This window comes from Podarcis raffonei, chromosome 2, assembly GCF_027172205.1.
Source record: "Podarcis raffonei isolate rPodRaf1 chromosome 2, rPodRaf1.pri, whole genome shotgun sequence".
In the NCBI taxonomy this organism is placed as follows: Eukaryota; Metazoa; Chordata; class Lepidosauria; order Squamata; family Lacertidae; genus Podarcis; species Podarcis raffonei.
This window is the reverse complement of record NC_070603.1, coordinates 80,103,382-80,125,716: the sequence shown is the minus strand read 5'-3', so window position 1 is coordinate 80,125,716 and position 22,335 is coordinate 80,103,382. Positions and strand designations below refer to the sequence as shown.

Below are 22,335 nucleotides of genomic sequence, written 5' to 3'. Positions count from 1 at the left end.
CTGGTAAAGTCTTTTTAATCCCATCTGGCTTTTAATCTGATCTACAGTACTTGCTTTACAATTTTAATCTTGTCATTTGGTAGAAGCTTTAGTTCTGCTATCTTACTGATGTATTAAATTCTTGTTGTTTTACTGTTTCGATGGGTGGGGTATAAATAAGTTGTTGTTGTTGTTGTTGTTGTTGTTGTTGTTGTTGTTGTTGTTGTTGTTGTTTAAATTGCCCTTGCTTTATTTTTTAATATTGTAAGAAACTTTTATTATTGTAATAGAGAAAAGGGGACACAAAGAATGAACTAGGTAAAGGTAAAGGAACCCTTACCATTAGGTCCAGTCGTGACCGACTGTGGTGTTGCGGTGCTCATCTCGCTCTATAGGCCGAGGGAGCCGGCGTACAGCTTCCGGGTCATGTGCCCAGCATGAGTAAGCCACTTCTGGTGAACCAGAACAGCCCACAGAAATGCCATTTACCTTCCCGCCAGAGCGGTACCTATTTATCTACTTGCACTTTCATAGAATCATAGAATCATAGAGTTGGAAGAGACCACAAGGGCCATCGAGTCCAACCCCCTGCCAAGCAGGAAACACCATCAGAGCACTCCTGACATATGGTTGTCAAGCCTCTGCTTAAAGACCTCCAAAGAAGGAGACTCCACCACACTCCTTGGCAGCAAATTCCACTGTCGAACAGCTCTTACTGTCAGGAAGTTCTTCCTAATGTTTAGGTGGAATCTTCTTTCTTGTAGTTTGGATCCATTGCTCCGTGTCCGCTTCTCTGGAGCAGCAGAAAACAACCTTTCTCCCTCCTCTATGTGACATCCTTTTATATATTTGAACATGGCTATCATATCACCCCTTAACCTTCTCTTCTCCAGGCTAAACATGCCCAGCTCCCTTAGCCGTTCCTCATAAGGCATCGTTTCCAGGCCTTTGACCGTTTTGGTTGCCCTCCTCTGGACACGTTCCAGTTTCTCAGTGTCCTTCTTGAACTGTGGTGCCCAGAACTGGACACAGTACTCCAGGTGAGGTCTGACCAGAGCAGAATACAGTGGCACTATTACTTCCCTTGATCTAGATGCTATACTCCTATTGATGCAGCCCAGAATTGCATTGGCTTTTTTAGCTGCTGCGTCACACTGTTGGCTCATGTCAAGTTTGTGGTCAACTAAGACTCCTAGATCCTTTTCACATGTACTGCTCTCAAGCCAGGTGTCACCCATCTTGTATTTGTGCCTCTCATTTTTTTTGCCCAAGTGCAATACTTTACATTTCTCCCTGTTAAAATTCATCTTGTTTGTTTTGGGCCAGTTCTCTAATCTCCCTGTTAAAATTCATCTTGTTTGTTTTGGCCCAGTTCTCTAATCTGTCAAGGTCATTTTGAAGTGTGATCCTGTCCTCTGGGGTGTTAGCCACCCCTCCCAGTTTGGTGTCATCTGCAAATTTGATCAGGGTGCCCTTGAGTCCATCATCCAAGTCGTTGATAAAGATGTTGAATAAGACCGGGCCCAAGACAGAACCCTGTGGCACCCCACTAGTCACTCTTCTCCAGGATGAAGAGGAACCATTGATGAGCACCCTTTGGGTTCGGTCAGTCAGCCAGTTACAAATCCACTGAGTGGTAGCATAGTCAAGACCGCATTTTACCAGCTTCTTTACAAGAATATCATGGGGCACCTTGTCAAATGCCTTGCTGAAATCAAGGTAGGCTACATCCACTGTATTCCCTTCATCTACCAGGCTTGTAATTCTGTCAAAAAACGAGATCAGGTTAGTCTGACATGACTTATTTTTCAGAAATCCATGCTGACTATTGGTGATCACAGCATTCTTTTCTAGGTGCTCACAGACTGTTTGCTTAATGATCTGCTCCAGAATCTTCCCTGGTATTGATGTCAGACTGACTGGGCGGTAATTATTTGGGTCCTCTCTTTTCCCCTTTTTGAAAATAGGGACAACATTTGCCCTCCTCCAGTCTGCTGGGACTTCGCCTGTTCTCCAGGAATTCTCAAAGATGACTGCCAGTGGTTCTGAGATCACATCTGCCAGTTCTTTTAATACTCTTGGATGCAGTGCATCTGGCCCTGGAGACTTGAATACATCTAGACTAGCCAAGTATTCTTGTACTATCTCCTTAGTTATTCTGGGCTGTGTTTCCTCTGCTGAATCATTTGCTCCAAATTCTTCAGGTTGGGCATTGTTTTCTTTATCGGAGAAGACTGAGGCAAAGAAGGCATTGAGGAGTTCAGCCCTTTCTGTGTCCCCTGTTTGCATTTCACCATCTTCTCCTCTGAGTGACCCCACGGTTTCTTTGTTCTTCCTTTTGCTACGAACATACCCATAAAAGCCTTTTTTGTTGCTTTTAACCTCTCTAGCAAGCCTGAGTTCATTCTGTGCTTTAGCTTTTCTGACTTTGTGTCTACACGTGCTGGCTATTTGTTTGAATTCCTCTTTGGTGGTTTCCCCCCTTTTCCATTTTTTGTACACATCCTTTTTTAATCTTAACTCAGTTAAAAGTTCTTTAGATAGCCACCCTGGCTTCTTTAGGCACCTTCCATGTTTCCGTCTCATTGGTATTGCCTGAAGTTGTGCTTTTACTATCTCCCTCTTAACAAACTCCCAGCCATCATGAACTCCCTTTCCTTTTAGTATTACTGTCCATGGGATCTCACCCAGCACTTCCCTAACCATGGGATCTCACCCAGCACTTTGATGTGCTTTTGAACTGCTAGGTTGGCCGGAGCAGGGACCGAGCAACGGGAGCTCACCCTGTCATGGGGATTCAAACCGCCAACCTTCTGATCGTCAAGTCCTAGGCTCTGTGGTTTAACCCACAGCACCACCTGCGTCCCAATAATGAACTAAACTGAGTAACTAAAAACAACAACCCGGTCCTTATAAATGTGGCAGTATTGTGTACTAATAAATTTATTGCACTAAACATACCTTACAGGAGATGTTTGAACTAGCAAGAGATTGATACCTTTAGCCTCTACTTGAAGGTATGCTGATGAAATAATAGATCGTATCTCCCTGATTACAGTCCATGATAAATGACTGGATGATAAAGCCTTGATAATGTTGTCTTTAAATGAAAAATGAGCTTGTGAAACTGTTATTATAGACCAAGTACTGACCTGAACTAATCCACACTGATAACAGCATGTTCACTTGTTACTGTAATTGATGGCTTTAGAAACTTGGCAGTCTCCCACATCTTTAATGCCTCATTTTAAAAAAATAAAACTACCATAAATTGCATAAAGGGACTATTTCTAGGCTTTGATTCAGAACCAAGTAAAGAGCAAATGTTGTTATCTGCAGGATCGGGCATTACCTGCCATTCAAGTGATTTCAATAGGAAATCATTCCATATTGGGTACACAGTATTAACATTTTACAATAATATCATCCATGGAGCTTTGATGTTTTTGAAACAGGAGGTGGAAGCCACTAAATATTTGGTCAAAGATGCAGTCTAAATAAGTTGGAAATGACTAAAGAACTGACAAAATCTGAAAGGCTCATTAACCTGGCCAAATTCGCAGCAATATGGTGCCTGAACTCAGATTGCAAAATTCAGCAATAAAGCTAAGTTTCCAATGAGAGAGTATTTGATAATTCACTCCGGTTGAGCAGACAGCCCACCTTACCTGTCACTCAGGATCATGCCGGAGCAAATAAAGATCTCAATTTCGATCTAGCATCTTAACCAAATAATGGGTTTAGACAGAGCTCTGTTTCTTGATGTATCTGATTTGACTGAGAATCTAGAATTATAAGGAGCTTCTCTGATGACATCATTATGCCTTCTCTTAGACACCATTTGCTTCTTATTTCAAAATTAAATTTAAGTGGATCAGGGTGCTCATACTATTAATATGCTATATATTTCAGATTAACAAAGGTTTTCTTCTTCTTCTTACATTCAAAATTTCCAAAGCTCAATAAAGGTTGCTCTTTTTCTTACAACTTTAGTTCAAGGTCTCCCCCCAAAAAGGGACAAACTTTCAAGGACATTGTCACTTGCACAGTAGGAAACATTATCTTCAGGGTTCAGCCATTTCCCATTGACAATTTTCTTTCTATACACAAAAAGTGTCTGGGGCACAAAATATCCCCAACTTAATTTTACAGGTAGGTGTGTTTTGCCAGCCAATGTAATGTATTTGGGGCAATTCCCCCCACACCAAATAAAAATGATCCAGTGATGCAATTTAACTGACCAGAAAGTCTTTTCTGAAGAAATTCATTTGTTTGTTGTTGTCTTTACCACTAGAGTGTCTGTTCGCCCAGCCAAAATATTAATATGATGAGATTTAAAGAATGCCACATGGCTTTTTGAGCCAAAAACTGACCCAAGGAAGCCTACTTCTTCTGACACTACATCTTTGTGGTTTTACTACCACATTTTACTACCCCAAGAAACATCCAACTGTAGCTTGGTGGTTGCAATATAGCCACACCTGCTTTTCCAAGCCTGGGGTCCAAGAGCCTAACTCACAGCTGCCACTGCTGCCTACCCAGGCCCCAGTCTGACCACTAATCAGCTGCCTAGTCATGTGGTCAGGAGCCACTGGAGAACATGACAACCAGGAAGGGCAGCAGCTGTAACTTCCGTTTGCTCAAGGGATAAATGGTCTCCAGGGCCCCACCCTCACTTTCTGATGGGAGTCATCTTTCACCAATCATCCAATCCCTGGGGAGCTCTGCAGTGCTCTATACTGCTCTCCTGTCCACACACACCCTCTCTTCCCTTGTCGCTTGCCTTCGTCTGGCATGCCCAGAAATAGTGACAGCTTGCCACTGGAACTGAAAATGCTACTATGCAATGCTCTGACCTGCCGATGGGCTTGCTGCTGTTTTTGTGTGCCGCTTTTATTTGAAGAGACATATTATTGCAACAAGATCAAATGAGATGAGATGGTGATGTTGCTGGGAAATTAAAGGCTGTCTGCGGTGATTTATTAGCAATTTGGGCCAATGGAGAAGTGGGGAGAGGATGGAATGTTGCTTAGCATTTTAAAGACTTGGGGGTGGGGAGCAGTGGAATTAATCTTATTGAATTTCTCATCTTTCATCCCCTCTGCACTCTTAGCAAAAATAATATGTGTCATGAGAAATAAACATTTTAAAGGAAGGGGGCTAGAAAGGAGGAAAGATGGCCTAAATACAGTTTAATATTTTGAGATGTTTTAACTGGGATCTGTTCAAGTGTGTGGATAAGATTATCCATTCCTCTACCTTTAGCCCTAATTTAGACTACAGCCACTTACCTGGGAGTGAGCCCCATTGAACTCAATGGGACTTACGTCTGATTCTATGTTAATGTGATACAAAATTGTGCCCTATAGGTCTGTGACCACAGGAGCCAACTCCTAGAGGCCAAAGGTCCCCCAATAAAATATTCGGACCCCCCAAGTTTATGAGCATTGCCATTTAAATGGTGTGCATGCACTGCATCATGTGATCAATTATGCGGGAAGGGGCTTTTCTGCCCGCCCCCCGAATATTTCATTCAACTTGGCAACCCTGTTTTTGCCCCTTACTATTTTAAGTACCTAGCAACAATCTTGGTGCGGCTTGTCTATACATGTGGATGGTGTCTATAGAGGTTTAAATCACCACTAGGGAATTTCAGACCCAGGGACTCATATGGCCCTCCAGTCCTCTCAATCTGGCCCTTGGGACTCTCAACAGACCATAATATCTCTCACACCACATCTGTCACCAACCAGGCCAAAACCCTTTGGGAGGACTTTTGCCTAGCCTAAAGTGTGTCTTAAAACTAAGACAATGCCTTTTGCCTGCCTGAATAGAGAGACTGAGATGTTTGTAGAAACCTCTAACATTCACATGGCTGGAATTTAGCCTACTGTGTAGAGGTAAAGGCTACATCCATTGCTCTGCAAAACTTTGCCTCCGGCCCTTCCAGCAATGGTCTATGGTCTCAGAAGACTATCTGCAAGCAAATGGGGCCCTGGAGATGAAAAAAATATTCCCTATCACTGATTTAGATTAATGTATGGGGCCAGACACAGAGCCAACAGATATGACCCATCCCACCTCATTTTCCTAGATTGCAACATGTAAAGTTTAAACTAGGAAACCAGACCCTGTTCGAACAAGTCTGCACAATTTTATACATGACAATGGTTTATTAACATGGCACCCGCACAAAGTCCTGGCCATTGTTAGTACAAAGAGTAACAGTCGCTTTTAATGTTGAAGGAGCCTCAAACCATCACTGGCTTCCATTTCAGAAACTCTCTTATTTTTGGATCTTAAGGACTTCAAATTATCACTCTCAAATTAGCTTGCTGCACAAATTAAAGTAATTTACCAAAAAAAAAAAAAGTTCCTAAGCATTATACAACTAAATATACCACTTAAATTCATGCTTGGGGGCAGAAAGTTTCCCTCCAACCTAATTAAGTTTCAAGTTTCAATTTGAAAAAGAAAATAGGAAAAGCCTTAAAACATGGAAATTCTTTGTCATTCCTGTTTGTGGTTTCTGCAGTCACAATGCAAAATACACAGCCAAGTTTGAGCTCTTGAGTCTTTGCCATTTTATATGTAACATAATTCAATAATGAAAGGCTCAAAGCATGCATTCCACAATCAACGATCAAAAAAATGCCCTACAAACAATGGTTCCTCAGGAGTTTTTGACAAAGGCAGGAAGGGGTCAACATGCTATAGAGGTTTGCTGTTTGGAATGATAACGTAATGACTTCTATCTCTCCAAAGAGCATTGGCTAAGAGCCATACGTGGCACCAGAGGGGGCGACAACTCATCTTGGAGAAAGCAGACAGTCTGGTGATAGTCAATGAAATACAAAGCCTTTCCCCCACCTGAAAGCCTTTGTAAAACCATCAGATACCTTTGGCTTGCCATTTAAGAATCCCTCAAGAGGTAAGAGATATTGTCTATGGCAAGATCCAGCCTATTTTGTTCATTAGTGAGCATGTGTTACACAGTTCCTGGCCTGAGCTATGTGCACTCAAATCTCATTTGTTCGATGAAACACAACCATGCATTATTGGCTACACAACTGCAGCTGTGGAACTGCATTTCCCAGTGTTTGGGGGAAGAAATAATAACAGTTCAGCTCCCTCCCACTATGGGTTTAAATGCTGAAGGTGTAGTTCTGCTATCGGTTTGGCACAATTCCACAGATTCCTAGGCACAGGATTTCAGCCTTGGTATAGATGTGGTATGGCTTTTATCTACCACATGAATAAGCACTGAATCGATTAAAAAAAAATCATAACCACCGCTAGTAAATATTTTACATAATGTTTTCCTGCCAGTATTATGTTTGGTTTTGCTGGAAGAGTTTTTGACAGCGGGTGGTTAATTAAATGAAACATCTCCTTTACTGAGGGATTGTCTATGTTCCATCTCTAAATTGATTGCCATCCACAAACAAAACAAAAGGCACCCAGGAAGGCATTTTCCGCATTCATAGTATATTCTTTTCCCATATAGCCTGTCCAAGTCTCATACTGAACATATTTCAGGATTAATGGAAGACGTGCCTGTCATGCTGGGTGGGTACTCTATACCAGCAACTCTTGCAGACATTTGTGGGAATCAATTTTTATTTTATTTTTCATTTTCACTCTTTTTGATACAGGGGACATATACTGATGCAATGTGTGGATGAGCTCTATGAACCATGGAACACATTCACACATCCCAATAAGCCTTACATACATACACTATGGCTTTCTGTGAATGGACAGCATGCTAGTTAATGCTGGTGAATCAACTCCATCCTTTTGCTCCTGGAGCCAGTAGCAACTAACCACGGACTTTGGATTACTGCAACATGCAAACCAGTGCTCACACTTTGTTTGGTGGTGGGGAAGAGTTTTGCTTTGCACTTTCAGATTGCAGATTGGGATAAACAACGAGTGCTGGTTTGCACATTGAGGCTCTCCGTTTGTTGCATGCAGCTCCAGAAAGGATGGAGTAAAACAGGGGTGATTTAGCAGAGGTTTTGCATGCTGTTCAGCCATGGTAGGCCATTTCTTTACAGCTCACCATGATGTGCAAACAGTATTTTCTTCCATTGTCATGAATGCAATTCAAGTAACATTAGTTGGTTGCTTTTAAGATTGTTCCAAGTACATGCAATCCTAAATTAAAGCAATGTAACCAAGCAGTTCTGCTGATCAAAACAAACAAACACCCATTGTCTTGTGGGAAAACATATAGGAAATGATGGGAAAGCTGTAATAAAACTTGAGAAAAATTCTTCTAAGCTGTTCTATCTTCTCAACTTTGTTCATGACTTTTTTATGATGAAGAAAGAGGACATATGGCATGGCAATAACTACCCCTTTTTGTTACTCTTGTGACACTTACAAGGTTGGAGCAATACTAATGCACCAAGCAAGGAACTGAATAAAGCCAAAGTCAGTCTTGCCTCCCACCCTTTTGGTTGTAAACGTGCTCAAGTAATTAATTTATGCCTTCTGAGCTGAGTAGCTACTTGTACTTCACTCTGAATGTTCCCAACAAATCCTCATGGAATGTACTAATTAGCATTTTTTCCTTCTGGGAACAGCAGAAAGGCTAATGTATTGCTGGGGTGGAAAGGATGGGTCTGAATATAGGCAAAACAGAAGTATTTAAAATGTTTCCACGAGTGATACAGCAACACAGACAAGAATTTGAAGAAAGAAAGAAAGAAAGAAAGAAAGAAAGAAAGAAAGAAAGAAAGAAAGAAAGAAAGAAAGTTCTCTTAGAAGGTAGAGCAGTAGAAAACAAAATAATTAAACTGTCAGGATATACGATGGCAGCTCCATGCTCTAAGCAGTGCCCTTTATAGGTAGACATATCTTCCAGGAATGTAACACAGCAAAGCTCACCTGCCCAAACATGGCCACCAAGGCATGGAGGTGAAACTGGGCACAGCTTGGAAGAAAAGAGGGAGATGGAAATATTGGGAAGGAGTGGAAATAAGATCAGCTGGAGGAAGCAGATGGAGTGTTTTGTTTTTTCCTTTGTTTTAAAAATTGTAGCATTGATGGGGAGCCTTCTTTCTAACCCAGGACTTTGGGGACGGCAGGATCTGGAGCTAAATGTGCCCCTCATGCACACATTGGTTTCCTTTTTACTTTTCCCATAAAAGTCAATGATCTTGTATTTACTGGATGGATCTGTATGGAGAAAGGGAGAGGGCCTGCCAATTACAAGGACCATAACTATAGGAATTCATACCTACAACAAATCACACATGTTCTCTGCTTACATCTATGGCCATAGCTAAAGAACATTTTGAAAACCTAGAGGTACACCATGTCATAAGAATCTGCAAGCAAAGAATAGTTGATTTAAGCGATCTGCAAGGTTCATGTGAACCTGGCCAAATACCAAGCCAAGAACACTACCAAATGGGGGAAAATATTTTGTTGGCAAATAGGTCAAAATCAACTAGATCCTTGGTTCTAAAAAGTCAATCCATTCACCTTCCTGAAGAACAAGACATAGTTTTCCTCATCTAACATAACTTTCTGCTTCTGCTTCTAGCTATACGTTCATGCCCTTTTTACACTGAGAACTAGTGACAACGTTTTGCAATAGTTAGGCTCCTAATATGAATGTTGTTGGTTTGCAAAGTTGGCCTTCAGTTGGTGATCAGTTCTGTCCTGAACTCAGTTCCTTTTTACCTAAGCCACAAAAGAACTCTGCACCTCTCTCCCACATAAAGGACTTTGTGTTGCAGAAAAGAAGGAGCTTTCTCTCTCTTGCTGTCTTTCTCGCACCCTTCCTCATCTTCTCATCCCTGGGGTGAGAAACATCATTAATGAAGAGATGGATGCTCTAGCAAATGTAGCTTTCACGTGGTTCTTGAAATATGTCAGGTATCCTGGAAAGACCACATTTCCCAGGAAGGTACCACACTGTCCTACTGGCGTTTTTAAAAAAAATCACAGCAGTGGGATAGGGACTGCAACTTTGCCCCTTAAGCTCGGGTGGGATAGGGAGAGCAGGAGATGTATCAGGAGGAAAATGAAGAAGGGAGCTACAGGAAGCACTGAGCAGCCAGCACTGGATGCTATACCTACATTTGCAGGGTAAGACAGTCGGGGTGAGCAGGATGGTTGGAGGAAAATGCATTCAAAACTCATGCAAAAGTAAAACAATTCAGGCATGTTCCAGTGCCTACCTAACCACTTTCCCCCCTGACAGACAGCCCTGGGAGACAATACTTATTTTTAGACAGTCTTTATAAAGCCACTGTGGGGTGTCTCGTCTCAGCTCCTTAAGTCATGCCACAGGCTCTTGTCATTCTGCTTCCTTTTCTGACTTGCCTGCCTCCCAGAATAAAAGAGATCAGGTGTATTTGTTTTGGAGCAGCCAAATCCATGAGATGAGGAGGTTTGTATAGGTCACCAGGAAACTTCGCTGTCACTTATAGCTAGCTATAATGTTGCCCAAATCTACTTTGCATGTGTATTTAAGAGTCTAAATGTATATTTTATGGAAAACAACCTTTGGTACTTTTTTGTCATCTAAGGGTTTTGGTGGGGCAGGGATGGTATCTCAATGTTATCTTTGGCCAATGTGTGAGTGTGACATAAAACATGGGTTTTATGTTGAGAACTTGCATTTCCTTTCATCGCTGGTACCTGACCTAAGGGAAGAGTTGTAGCTCAAGGACAGAGCATCCACTTTGCAATCAGATGGTCCCTAGTACAATCCCAGCCCGAAACCCTAGAGAACTATTGTCAGTCATACTGTATTGATAATTCTGCACTAGATGGACCACTGATTTGACTCAGTAATAGGCAACTTCCAATGCTCCTTTTTCCAAGGGCAAAGGGGCAATCCTTTGGCTAGGATGTGGCAGGTGGTCACCAGGTTCTTTCGCCTGTCCTTGCTACAAGCATTGGCACTGATTCCATTGGGTGTCATCCATCAATGGCAGCTTCACCACTGACTTCGCTGGAATGCAGATCATCCCCATTATCTTCAGAACAACTTGCTTTGATTTGTCTCTATTGTCTCAGATCAGCCCACCTGAACAAACAAAGGGCAATTTGCATTCACTGGTTTCCGTGATTAGTTTCCTGCATTGCTTGAAAGTTTGCATTGTGTTTGCCTTTTCTGAGTGTTACTTCCATCATTATCTCTTAACTTATTCCGTGCCCATCAGTGTTATTCTTTCCAGAGAGATAATACAGTGTGCTTTTACCATACTAAAATACCAAATTAAAAGAAAAATGGAAATTGAGGAAACCAAAAGAGGGAGGGGAAACCCAAGCTACATTATGTTATGGTGTGACACTCTACAGGTTAAAAGCTCACATGATTCAGAAGATGAAAACTGAATACCAAGCGGAGACATTAAAAAAAACAAAAACTTAAGTAGTAAAGCCAGATGTTTAACCAAAGGCATGAAGGAATCAACCACATCTGAATTATTATTATCATTATTTGCCAGGAAACTTAATAATAAGAACAGAAAGATCAGCATTGCTTCCCACTTTAGGAGAAATATAATCATCTGTTTGAACCTTTGCAAAGTTTCTGCTGTGAAAAGAATCTCCTCATGCATGCATGCATACTTTTACAACTTATCTTTATATATTTATGTAGATTAGCTCTTCTGTAAACTTTCAATACATGCATGGATTTATCAAGCTCTATAAACAAGAATAAAATTACAGAGACAGATAAGTGTGTGCAGAGACCAGTCATGCAACATTTAAAACTCTACCAAGGGCAATCCTAGCCATGTCTACTCAAAAGCAAGTCGTACTCCATTAAATAACCCTTAAAAGTGGTATACTGTATATGCATAAGCAACACAACCTGATGTATACATGATAAATCATACTGGGTTGCACAGAACTGCAGCTAGGGCAAATGGCAGACCCTGATGTCCTCTCATAGAATCAAAAGCAGGAAGGGACCAGCAGGGTCATCTAGTCCAACCCCCACAATACAAGAGTCTTTTGCCCAATGTGGGGCTCAAATCTGTGACCCTCTTAAGAATCTCAGGCTCTACTCAGGAACTATTCCATACTGATACAGATTATACTCATGATATTCATAAGATTTAACAGAAGTTCAGTTATTAGGTGATTTGAATTTATATTTACATTTATATATCCTACCTTTCCTACAAGGTGGCAGGCGTCCTTCTCTCTCACCTGCCCACTCCAACCTCCATTTTATTTTCACAACAACCCTGTGAGATAGTTTAGGCTGAGAGACAGTGGGTGGATCCAGACATGTCAACGAAGCGATTCAGTTAAACGCGTTGTAAACTCATACAGGGAAATCCGGTAGAGAAAGATGGGACTCCACAGCGCTATCTGGTGTCACAGTGTTGTATCGCATATACAACACATATAAAATGCTTTTTCTTTACCAATCTAGCGGAGTCCAGTGACTGGCCCTAGGTCACCCAGTGAACTTCTTGTCTGAGTGGGGATATGACCCCTGATTTCTCAGAACCTTCTCTGACACTAATGACCACACCACACTGTGCTCTGTGGTTGCTAATACATTTCCATCGCAAACCTTTGAGCTGAAAAATGCATTCACCCATTAAACGTCTGTGAACCTGAGAAATTTCAAAGCCCCCTGCATGGTTGTATTGTCATCAGAATTATTAAACAGACCACCTTCTTCACTGACTTTAGAAACCATTAATTTAGAAGTGGCTAATTAATTTCACCTTGCTTAAACCAACAGAGAGAAAGAAAGAGCTTAACAACTGCCCTCTTTAAAACAATTATCTCATTGTTTTTTGTCAGTGAGTAACTGTGGGTTTCTGGAAGGCACTGGAAGGCAATTCCAGCATCTGCACTAACTTTCACATTAGATGTGGTCTTAACAATCCCATTTCCCCCCCATTCCCAGCTTGTCAATTTTCTTTCAAACTCTCCGCTCATACTAGCTCAAGGAGTTACCAAGGAAAAAACCCGCAACATGTGTGTTTAATCATGAAACACATATGGATGCACTCATATGAGTCACTATTACCCCCAATTAAAGCGACTATCATTACCAGGCAGTAATTTGGTCCCACTCCCAACAATGACAGAAGACATTCCTAATTATGAGATGCTTTTTTAGATCCTTTGCAGGCCGCTTGTTTTAAAAGTGTGTAAATATCACCTATTTTCAAAGGGAAAATGGAAAACAAATGCCTTGATTCCTGTCATTTGTGCAGCTCTGATCATTGGACTTTCGCAGCAGCGGCACTAGTTTCATGTCTATCTGAATAAGAAGGGTTACATACAAAGTCTAGCCATAGCTATCAGTGCTCTGCTAGTGGCCCATTTAGACTACGGTATGGGACTGCCCTTGAAGATTGCCCAGAATTTTCAAGATTGCTGCTGTTGATATAATTTTAACTGGAATGGGATGGTGAGAGCATATCTCACCAGTTTTGCTGGCTGCTGGTTCACTACTAAGCTTGGTTCAAAGTGCTGATGTTCACATATAAAGTCCTCTCTGGCTAAGGGCCAAACCTGGACCCTGTATTCCATGGTTTTGAAGAAGTGTTGTCATTTTTCAAAAAGTTGAGATATTTTTTCTAAAAAAACAAAAAACAAACCACTGAATTCTGAAAATTCCACCTCTATGCTATTTTCAATGGACGAGTCCTGATATGTCTGGGAAATTCCAGACATATCGCAGCCCTACTCTTGTCTCCATACAGCACAGTTAACAGAGGTCAGCCAAACGTACAGTGGTACCTCTGGTTACGTACTTAATTTGTTCTGGAGGTCCATTCTTAACCTGAAACTGTTCTTAACCTGAAGCACCACTTTAGCTAATAGGGCCTCCCGCTGCTGCTGCGCTGCCAGAGCACGATTTCTGTTCTCATCTTGAAGCAAAGTTCTTAACCTGAGGTACTATTTCTGGGTTAGCAGAGTCTGTAACCTGAAGCGTATGTAACCTGAAGCATATGTAACCTGGGGTACCACTGTATGGGAATATAGAAAGCTGCCTTACATCTAGGCCTCAGGTGGCACAATTGGTTTGTGCATCTGGCTGGTAGCCAGAAGGCTGGTGGTCTGAGCCCACCCAGGGACGGCTGTGGGTAGGATTCCTTCATTCCAGGGGTTGGACTAGATGACCCTCAGTGTCCCTTCAAAGTCTACAGTTCTATGATTCTAAGGCACACCACCAGTCCATCTAGCTCAGTATTGTCTATTCGAATCTGTGTCTATACCAGGATTTCAGACAGGGGACATTCCTAGCCCTCCCTGGAAATGTCAGGATTTGAACCTGGCTGGAACCTTCTGTATGCAAGGCTGATGTTCTACCACCGAGCTTTTGTCCTCCTACCTGCATCTACGAAACTTTAAAATGGGGTGATGGTCCTCCACTGTTGTGTTTTCAGCACCCAATATTCTATTTATCTATCATGGATGGCAGGACCCATATAAGTAGAATATAGATGAAGGACAGCTTTATGACTAAGTTTGAGTGTATAGAACTGACAGAAAGCATGATAGCTTGATAGGTTAGGTGGGACTTACAGAACTCCCACTTTCTGAGGCACTGGCAACCTCCACCTTCCTCTTAAAAAAACATATGGTTCAAGTCTATGGTTTAGAAAATTTGCTGGTGCTGTCACAAAACCTATCCAGTCTGTGTCAGCAAAAGTAATATCCACAAAACATCACCAGATACTTTTCAAATGATGCCAAAATTAGTCATCGCGGCTACCTTGGAGCCATGATTGTAATATAATGGAGGAAACTGAAAGAGTTGAATGACTTAGTTCTAGCGCTCAGAGCTATTTCAAGATCCTGTAAATGTGAGAGTGGTAATGGATGTTTTCAGTGCCAGAAAGTGCATCCATTTCTTCCTAATGTACCAATTTATATTTCTCGGTGAACTTTAGATTCACTGAGATTTGCTAACACTTTATACCCAACTACATTTGCTGTTTTCCTTTCATGCTATCCAGAAAAATAACTATGTGTTTACCTTGGTTAATGCAGTCACTCCAGAACTGTGCTACTATGTCTAAGTGGAAAAGCCATGTGTGTATCTTACATCCACCATGAACCAGACCCTCTATGAGATACCCATCAGGCAGAGGCCTAGTTCACATAAATCCCACCACTTTTTTGAGGGTCAAGAATAACATGAACCAGGCCCCTTGCACGCTTAGGTATACGTGACTGTAGGCAGGCTGCTTCACTTGGGGAGCTGTGTGGCAGCAGGGAGGGCTTTACACTGTTCATCACATGGCAGTGCTGCTTAAGATTGAGTGTATACATATTGTGCATATGAAAGAAACACCTTTTTAACATGCTGATGACGAAACAGTGCTGTAGCAAAGGTTTTTGTGGTAAAGACTAAACAAAACTACCCCCCAAATCAAGTCAGATGCTGACATGCAGTTCTGTGCACAGCTGCCCTGTGTGGTGAGCCAGAAGGGTTACAGACCAGAGAGTGTCTCCCTGGGGCAGGAGTAGCCAATTTGGTGCCCTCCAGTTGTCTGTGGAGTACAGCTCCCATCATCCTTGACCATGCGGGCTGGGGTTGATGATAGTTGTAGGCCAACAAAACATCTGAAGGGCAGCAGGTTGGCTACACCTAGCCAAGGAAGAAAGCATTTCAAGGTACGGGAGTAACAGGCTTGCTACTGATTTCTTTGCCAGGAAGAGGCTATAAAGCAGGGGTCAGCAAACTTTTTCAGCAGGGGGCTGGTCCACTGTCCCTCAGACCTTGTGGGGGGCCGGACTATATTTGGGGGGGTGAACGAATTCCTATGCCCCACAAATAACCCAGAGATACATTTTAAATAAAAGGACACATTCTACTCGTGTAAAAACACACTGATTCCCAGACCGTCCGCGGGCCGAATTTAGAAGGCAATTGGGCCGGATCCGGCCCCCGGGCCTTAGTTTGCCTACCCATGCTATAGAGACTTCCTGTTTAGGCTGGGGCTTTGTTTAGACAACAGTAGTCTATATTATGCCTGTCTAGTTCTGACTCTCAACTTGTTCTACTGCTCTGAATTCTCAGCTCTGATCTTCTGCTTGACTCTTGGTTCCTGACCTCTACTCAGTGGCCAACTATGCCTCAGCCCTGATGATTTCCTTCTCCGTGTCTCCTCCTGCTCCTCCCCTCCCCTGGAAACATCAATGTAATGTCTGACATGATGTCATCATGCTATATCCCATCCCCTCGTGCTACATTGGATGCTGCTTGCAGGGGTAGGGACACTCACAGTGTTGTGACATGCCATCATGTCTTTTATAATAGCACAGGTTCTTGAGGGGAATGAGAAGTACAGGACAAACAAGGCTGCTTCTTTGGTGGCAGTAACATGTCCCAAACTACATCTAGTTCTAACCTTAGTTGGATACAAACCTGAATCTTTACTTTCCTTTACTTGCGTGTGTTGATTTCCAGTAAGTCGTTAAGTGGCAACTTCCCAACTTTAACACCAGCCAGAAATACAGCCCATTTACTGTACAAATGAATGCATTTTATCTTTTTGGCACTAGGCTATTTGACCTAGTTCAGGATATTATTTTACCACAGTTTGGAACATATAAGGTCTCCGTCTGATTAGGGTGGCAATTGTGACTGATTAAGTCAGCATTGGCAACAAAACAAATGAGAAACACAAGCATGGGGACTCTCAGATTGGCAGGAAAGGGAGAGGCAGACGTCCCAATCTTTAGATCATGGATATAGTTTATTTTGGACAAGAGCCATTGTGATCTGATCTCAGTTCTCATCTTATCAGAGTGGGAACAGGAAGGGATCACTTTATGGCTTATTGTTACTGTGAAGAAATGCAACGCAAAGTCAAGCCTCCAAAATAATCAGGGCTTCCTGGACGTTTTTCAGATATAAAATGTGGGTACAAATAAATATGTTAATGCCATGATAAAGGTGTTAATGCCATGATAAAGGTGACATAAAGTCTGACAGAAAATGAACCTGAACTGTGTCACATATTGGTCACTATTCACATCAGTGGCCTTAGCTTTCACTACTCTAAGGAAAATTAGATTACCGTGGATTACCACTGATAAATTATTTTTGCAGTTCCACAAAGTATTCTAGAGCACAGACTTATGTACTGTGGTACCTCGCAAGACGAATGCCTCGCAAGACGGAAAACTCACAAGAAGAAAGAGTTTTCCGTTTTTCGAGGTGCTTCGCCAGACGAATTTCCCTATGGGCTTCCTTCGCAAGACGAAAGCCCATAGGGAAATCTCCAGGGACAGCGGGGAAGCGCAGCGCGTCTTCCCCACTGTCCTCGGACCTCCTCCAAAGGCTGGCGGTGGGGCGGAGAGACCTCCTCCCGCCGCCAGCCTTCGGAAGGCTCCTCCGAAGGCTGGCGGTGGGGCGGAGAGACCTCCTCCCCCCGCCAGGCTTCGGAAGGCTGTTCTGAAGGCTGGCGGTGGACCACCAGCCTTCAGAACAGGTCCGGGGACAGAGGAGAAGCGCAACGCACCTTCCCCTCTGTTCCCGGACCTGTCCTGAAGACTTGCGGTGGGAGGAGGGTTTTCCTTCCCACCGCCAACATTCAGAATGCTATTCTGAATGTTGGCGGTGGGGAGGAAAGCCCTTCTCCTCACCGCAAGCCCCACAAGCTCCGGGAACAGAGGAGAAGTGCAGCGCACCTTCCCCTCTGTTCCCGGACCTGTCCTGAAGGCTTGCGGTGGGGAGAAAAGCCCTTCTCCGCACCGCCAGCCCGGCAAGCGGTTTCCATAGGAACGCATTAATTGATTTTCAATGCATTCCTATGGGAAACCGTGCTTCACAAGACAAAAAACTCGCAAGAAGAAAAAACTCGCGGAACGAATTAATTTCGTCTTGCGAGGTACCACTGTATATGCACTTTACTTTATTCAAATACACTGGGTGGAGGTTATACAGCCATATCAGTAACAGATTGTCATCAGTGCACAGTCATGTAGTAATAAGGCAACCTTTACCTCTTTTCTACTTTGCCACACTTCATATCGCTAACAAAAGGAAATACCCACCAGCTCATGGCTAGATGCTACAGATAACAGGGAGTTTTGTGTGTACTATGGTAAGCCACTACGGCAAATGGACATTTTGATTGACACTGTAGAGGCTAATCACAAAACATTGTAACCGCTTAGAATTGTAACCATTTAGCAAACATTAATTAACAAACAGCTCATGAACAGATCTGCATATCTGTCAGATAGATACTCCCTCTACACAGTTCATTAGACAATTGTGTTATATATTGAGAGGATATCCCATAATGCATAGAAATGTCACAACAGATAGTATGTTCCAAATTCAACAGTATGTGGAGATTGACTTAACTTTTTATAAGCATTGTGCTTGTCACTAGGTTTACTAGCAACATTATTTTAAAAAGGCCATCATTTAGCATTTTGACCAGATATTTATAACCAGGTGAATAGTTTCTCAGACTGAACATTTCTAATGAAGATGCATGACTATAGATAGCACTGGCCAGATTCCATACAACAGTATGGCTAACCTATGGCCCTACAGATGTTGGTGGCTCCAACTCCCATCTGGGACTGATGGGAGCATAAGCAGTGGTCAAGGGTAGATGGGACTTGTAGTCAAACCTCCAACCTCTGGAGGGCCACATATTAGCCACCTCTATGGTAAGACATAAGCCATGGTTTACTGTACATCATGCCCAGGGACCAAATGTGCCCCACCATGCCTCACTATCCAGCCATCAGGACTCTGCCCAGGCCATATCCCACTCACAGGCCATACTCTGCACCCTCATCTGGTGGTTTTACTAGGATGATGTGTGAACTGGGCCACTGTGAACAATCTATGAAGGAAAGTAGAGTGGATAGGAATACAATAATGAAAGTTCTACAAAAACAAACAATTATTCATGGTTGTTTTTTAAAATATATATATAATGCAGATGTTAAACTTCTCACTCTGAAAAATAGTTCTAATAAAACAATAGGCCACAATGGAACAAAGACTTGACCATTGATTGAGGCCACTCACTGAGAATGAGTCGATAGTTTTGAAGATTAGAGCTATGTTTGACATCATACAAGGCACGCAAAACCAATATTCTGCTCTATTTCTTTTGAAACATTTAATGTTATGAATACAAAATCTGATTTATTGGTTTTGAATACAAAATCTTACCTTCTGATAACTTGGGGGAAGTCTGAACAGAGTTGGGATCTATGTCCTCTTCAGATGTGTAATGATAAAGAGTCTGAGGCTGTTTTAAGGATATCCTATTGTTGTCTTCTTTCAGTGCAATGGGAGATGGTTGTGTTGGATTGAACTTGACCTTGGGGAACTTAATTTCCTCATTTTTCTCCTGCAAAGAGTTTAGCCCAAGCGATTGAGTCATATTGGACTCTTGTAGGACCAACAACCTGTTTTCTTGGACCAACAACCTGTTTTCTTTCTGTTTGTTGTCTTTCTTCATGTTTAGCTTGATTTTGAAGCGGGCATTTTCTTCCTCCTCATTCCTCTCCCTGTTGGCTGGCTTTCTCCTCTCCACATCTGCCATATTTCTGGGCCTCTCAGTTGTAACCGCAGCTTGTTCCTTCCTAATGTTGTTAGCAATGGTTGTTCGATGATGCCTTTGCCGTGCTTTGGGGGTTGATACTGTGCTTGTCGTAGAAATCCTTTCCTCACTCTTTTCAGTGGCGCGACTAGTTTCAGGGTAGTGCAGAACACGAGCAACTGTGGTCGTGGGTGGCAGAGCTTCTGTCGTTGAAGCAGGATGAGTTAATGACGGAGGAGTAACACTGCTGCTTGCAAGGTAATCATAATCCTCACTTTGCTCTTGGCCCATGCTCTCTTGCTCTGTATGAGCCGAATAACTGTAGAACTTCTTAGGTGGCTCTACCTGAGTGGTGTCTCCTTCTGGTGCCTCCTGGTCATAACTATAGGAATCATCATAGTGCCGTTCTGGTTCGGTGTCCCCAGTATCGGATGTGCTATGAGGGTTTAATGTGGATTCATTACAGTCTGGAAGCAGGTAGCACATGAGATCCCCTCCAGAATTGGGGCAGTGGCAAACCTTGCACGGAGGCATGTGGAACGTGTGTCCTGCTGCATATTTCTGCTCTTCATGGAGGCAGCCAATTCTCCCGCACTGAGGGCACCCGTCCGCGGGCAGCACGGCATCGATGCAGTTGGGCGGAAGGTCTGGGCAGAGCATAAACTGGCAACTGATTTTGCCGCCCCCTTTGGGACAGGAGCATTCTGTGCTTCCAAAGTCGACATAGTAAGACTGCCCTTCGGGGACCTTGCCGTTGATAAAACCGACATTCACACAGTCATAGTACTGATAGCCTTCACAGGTGCAGCCATGCTGGAGACAAGAGGCGCAGCACTCGTCCGGCTCAAGCACTTCCTCAATGCAATTTTCCAGCTGCTTACACTCCACACCTGTGCAATCCTTCTGAGCTTTGGAGATGCCAATCCAAATAAGCACCAAGAGGGCTGTGTTCAGCAAGCAGAAATGTAGCACTCGGTGCCTATCCATAATCTTCCAAAACAAGTGCGGCAAAAATCCAGCCTTTTATTGGGTTCGTTCTTTCTCTCTCGTGCGTTTCCCGCCTTTGGAATTTCTGCTCACTCAGCTCCTGGTCAGAAATATTTCCCTGGATTCTGTTTTGCAACTAGAGCCTAGGTTTATGAAAGAGAACTTTGTTAAAGGCTATACTCTGCACATATCCTGTTAGACATTAGAGATAGTTTTAAAATGGGATAAAATTCCAACATCTGGAAAGCTACATATAAAATTAATCATAATATTGTCCAAGCGTTATAGACACCCAACTCCAAGATGCATGTTTTTCATTTCTCTGTCTTTTGCCTCCCCTCTCTACCCCTTAAAAAAAAGAAACAAGAAAGTAGCCTTTTTATCTATTCATAAAATATACACATAGTAAAATAAAAAGCAATATTTTGAAAACATTTGGTATTTATTTATTTATTTATTTATTTATTTATTTATTTATTTATTTTAGAAGCCTTGGTTTTTAAAAGAATAATAGTTGGCAGACAAATACACAGTTCTTTCTTCTTCAGATTTAACTTTCTATATTTGATCATGGAATGTATTTATGGTGTCTGTAATTTTGCTTTTGTATATTGTATTTTACTTTATGGAAACTGCCTTGTGTGTGAAGGCTTTTGCCCTGGAAGGCTGCCTGTGTGTGTGTGTGTGTGTGTGTGTGTGTGTGTGTATCAATTTGAAGCAGTTTCCCAAGTTGATACACATTAAATTTCAAATTAAACTTCAGATGGGGCATTAAACTTCAAGTGGGGGAGGGGTGAACATACTATATTTTGATCCCTTTGGAATCTGAATTTGACAGTCAAAATGGTCTCAGTTTGGCAATTCTGGCATGAGTCCCTGATCCAAACAAACAAGATGGCAGCAACTCCTCACAACTAGACCTTCACTAGGCCCTAAATGCTGCAACAGACATGAACTAGAAGGCCCTAGGGACACCAGGAGGCACAGAAAATGTAGAGAATCTGGGAATCTGACCAGCCATTTCCCCATGATTTCCTGGGGCCCTAACCTCAACTGTGTACACCCCTCACGAACATAGTCCTTGTCACCAATACTGTTATGATGGAAGAAAATATAGGAGGAGTCCCTCAGGCCCATCATTCTTATATTAATTGACAACAAACCCCTTAACAACTTGGGTTCCAGGATACCTTAAGGACCACTTGATTCCTTAGTTCCCTGTTAGTAGCCACCCCACCCCCATGGCACAGACATGCAACTCATATCCACCAGGAACCATGCATTCAATATTATGGGTCCAGTGCTGAGGAACTTCTTCCTGGCTGAGTTAAGATAGACCACCACACCAAACTGGGAGGGGTGGCTAACACCCCAGAGGACAGGATCACACTTCAAAACGACCTTGACAGATTAGAGAACTGGGCCAAAACAAACAAGATGAATTTTAACAGGGAGAAATGTAAAGTATTGCACTTGGGCAAAAAAATGAGAGGCACAAATACAAGATGGGTGACACCTGGCTTGAGAGCAGTACATGTGAAAAGGATCTAGGAGTCTTGGTTGACCACAAACTTGACATGAGCCAACAGTGTGACGCGGCAGCTAAAAAAGCCAATGCAATTCTGGGCTGCATCAATAGGAGTATAGCATCTAGATCAAGGGAAGTAATAGTGCCACTGTATTCTGCTCTGGTCAGACCTCACCTGGAGTACTGTGTCCAGTTCTGGGCACCACAGTTCAAGAAGGACACTGACAAACTGGAACGTGTCCAGAGGAGGGCAACCAAAATGGTCAAAGGCCTGGAAACGATGCCTTATGAGGAACGGCTAAGGGAGCT

The 22,335-nt window shown here is 42.7% G+C and overlaps 1 protein-coding gene across 1 annotated transcript in view; it reads right to left on the bottom strand.

Moving 5' to 3' along the window:
• Positions 1-22,335, bottom strand: part of FBLN2 (fibulin 2) — a 112,318-nt gene that overhangs the window by 71,099 nt on the left and 18,884 nt on the right. The window contains exon 4 of the mRNA XM_053377752.1: positions 19,139-20,641. Within this exon, the coding sequence (XP_053233727.1) occupies positions 19,139-20,498 (1,360 nt within the window). The 5' untranslated portion in view covers positions 20,499-20,641. The remainder of the gene's footprint in view (positions 1-19,138; positions 20,642-22,335) is intronic.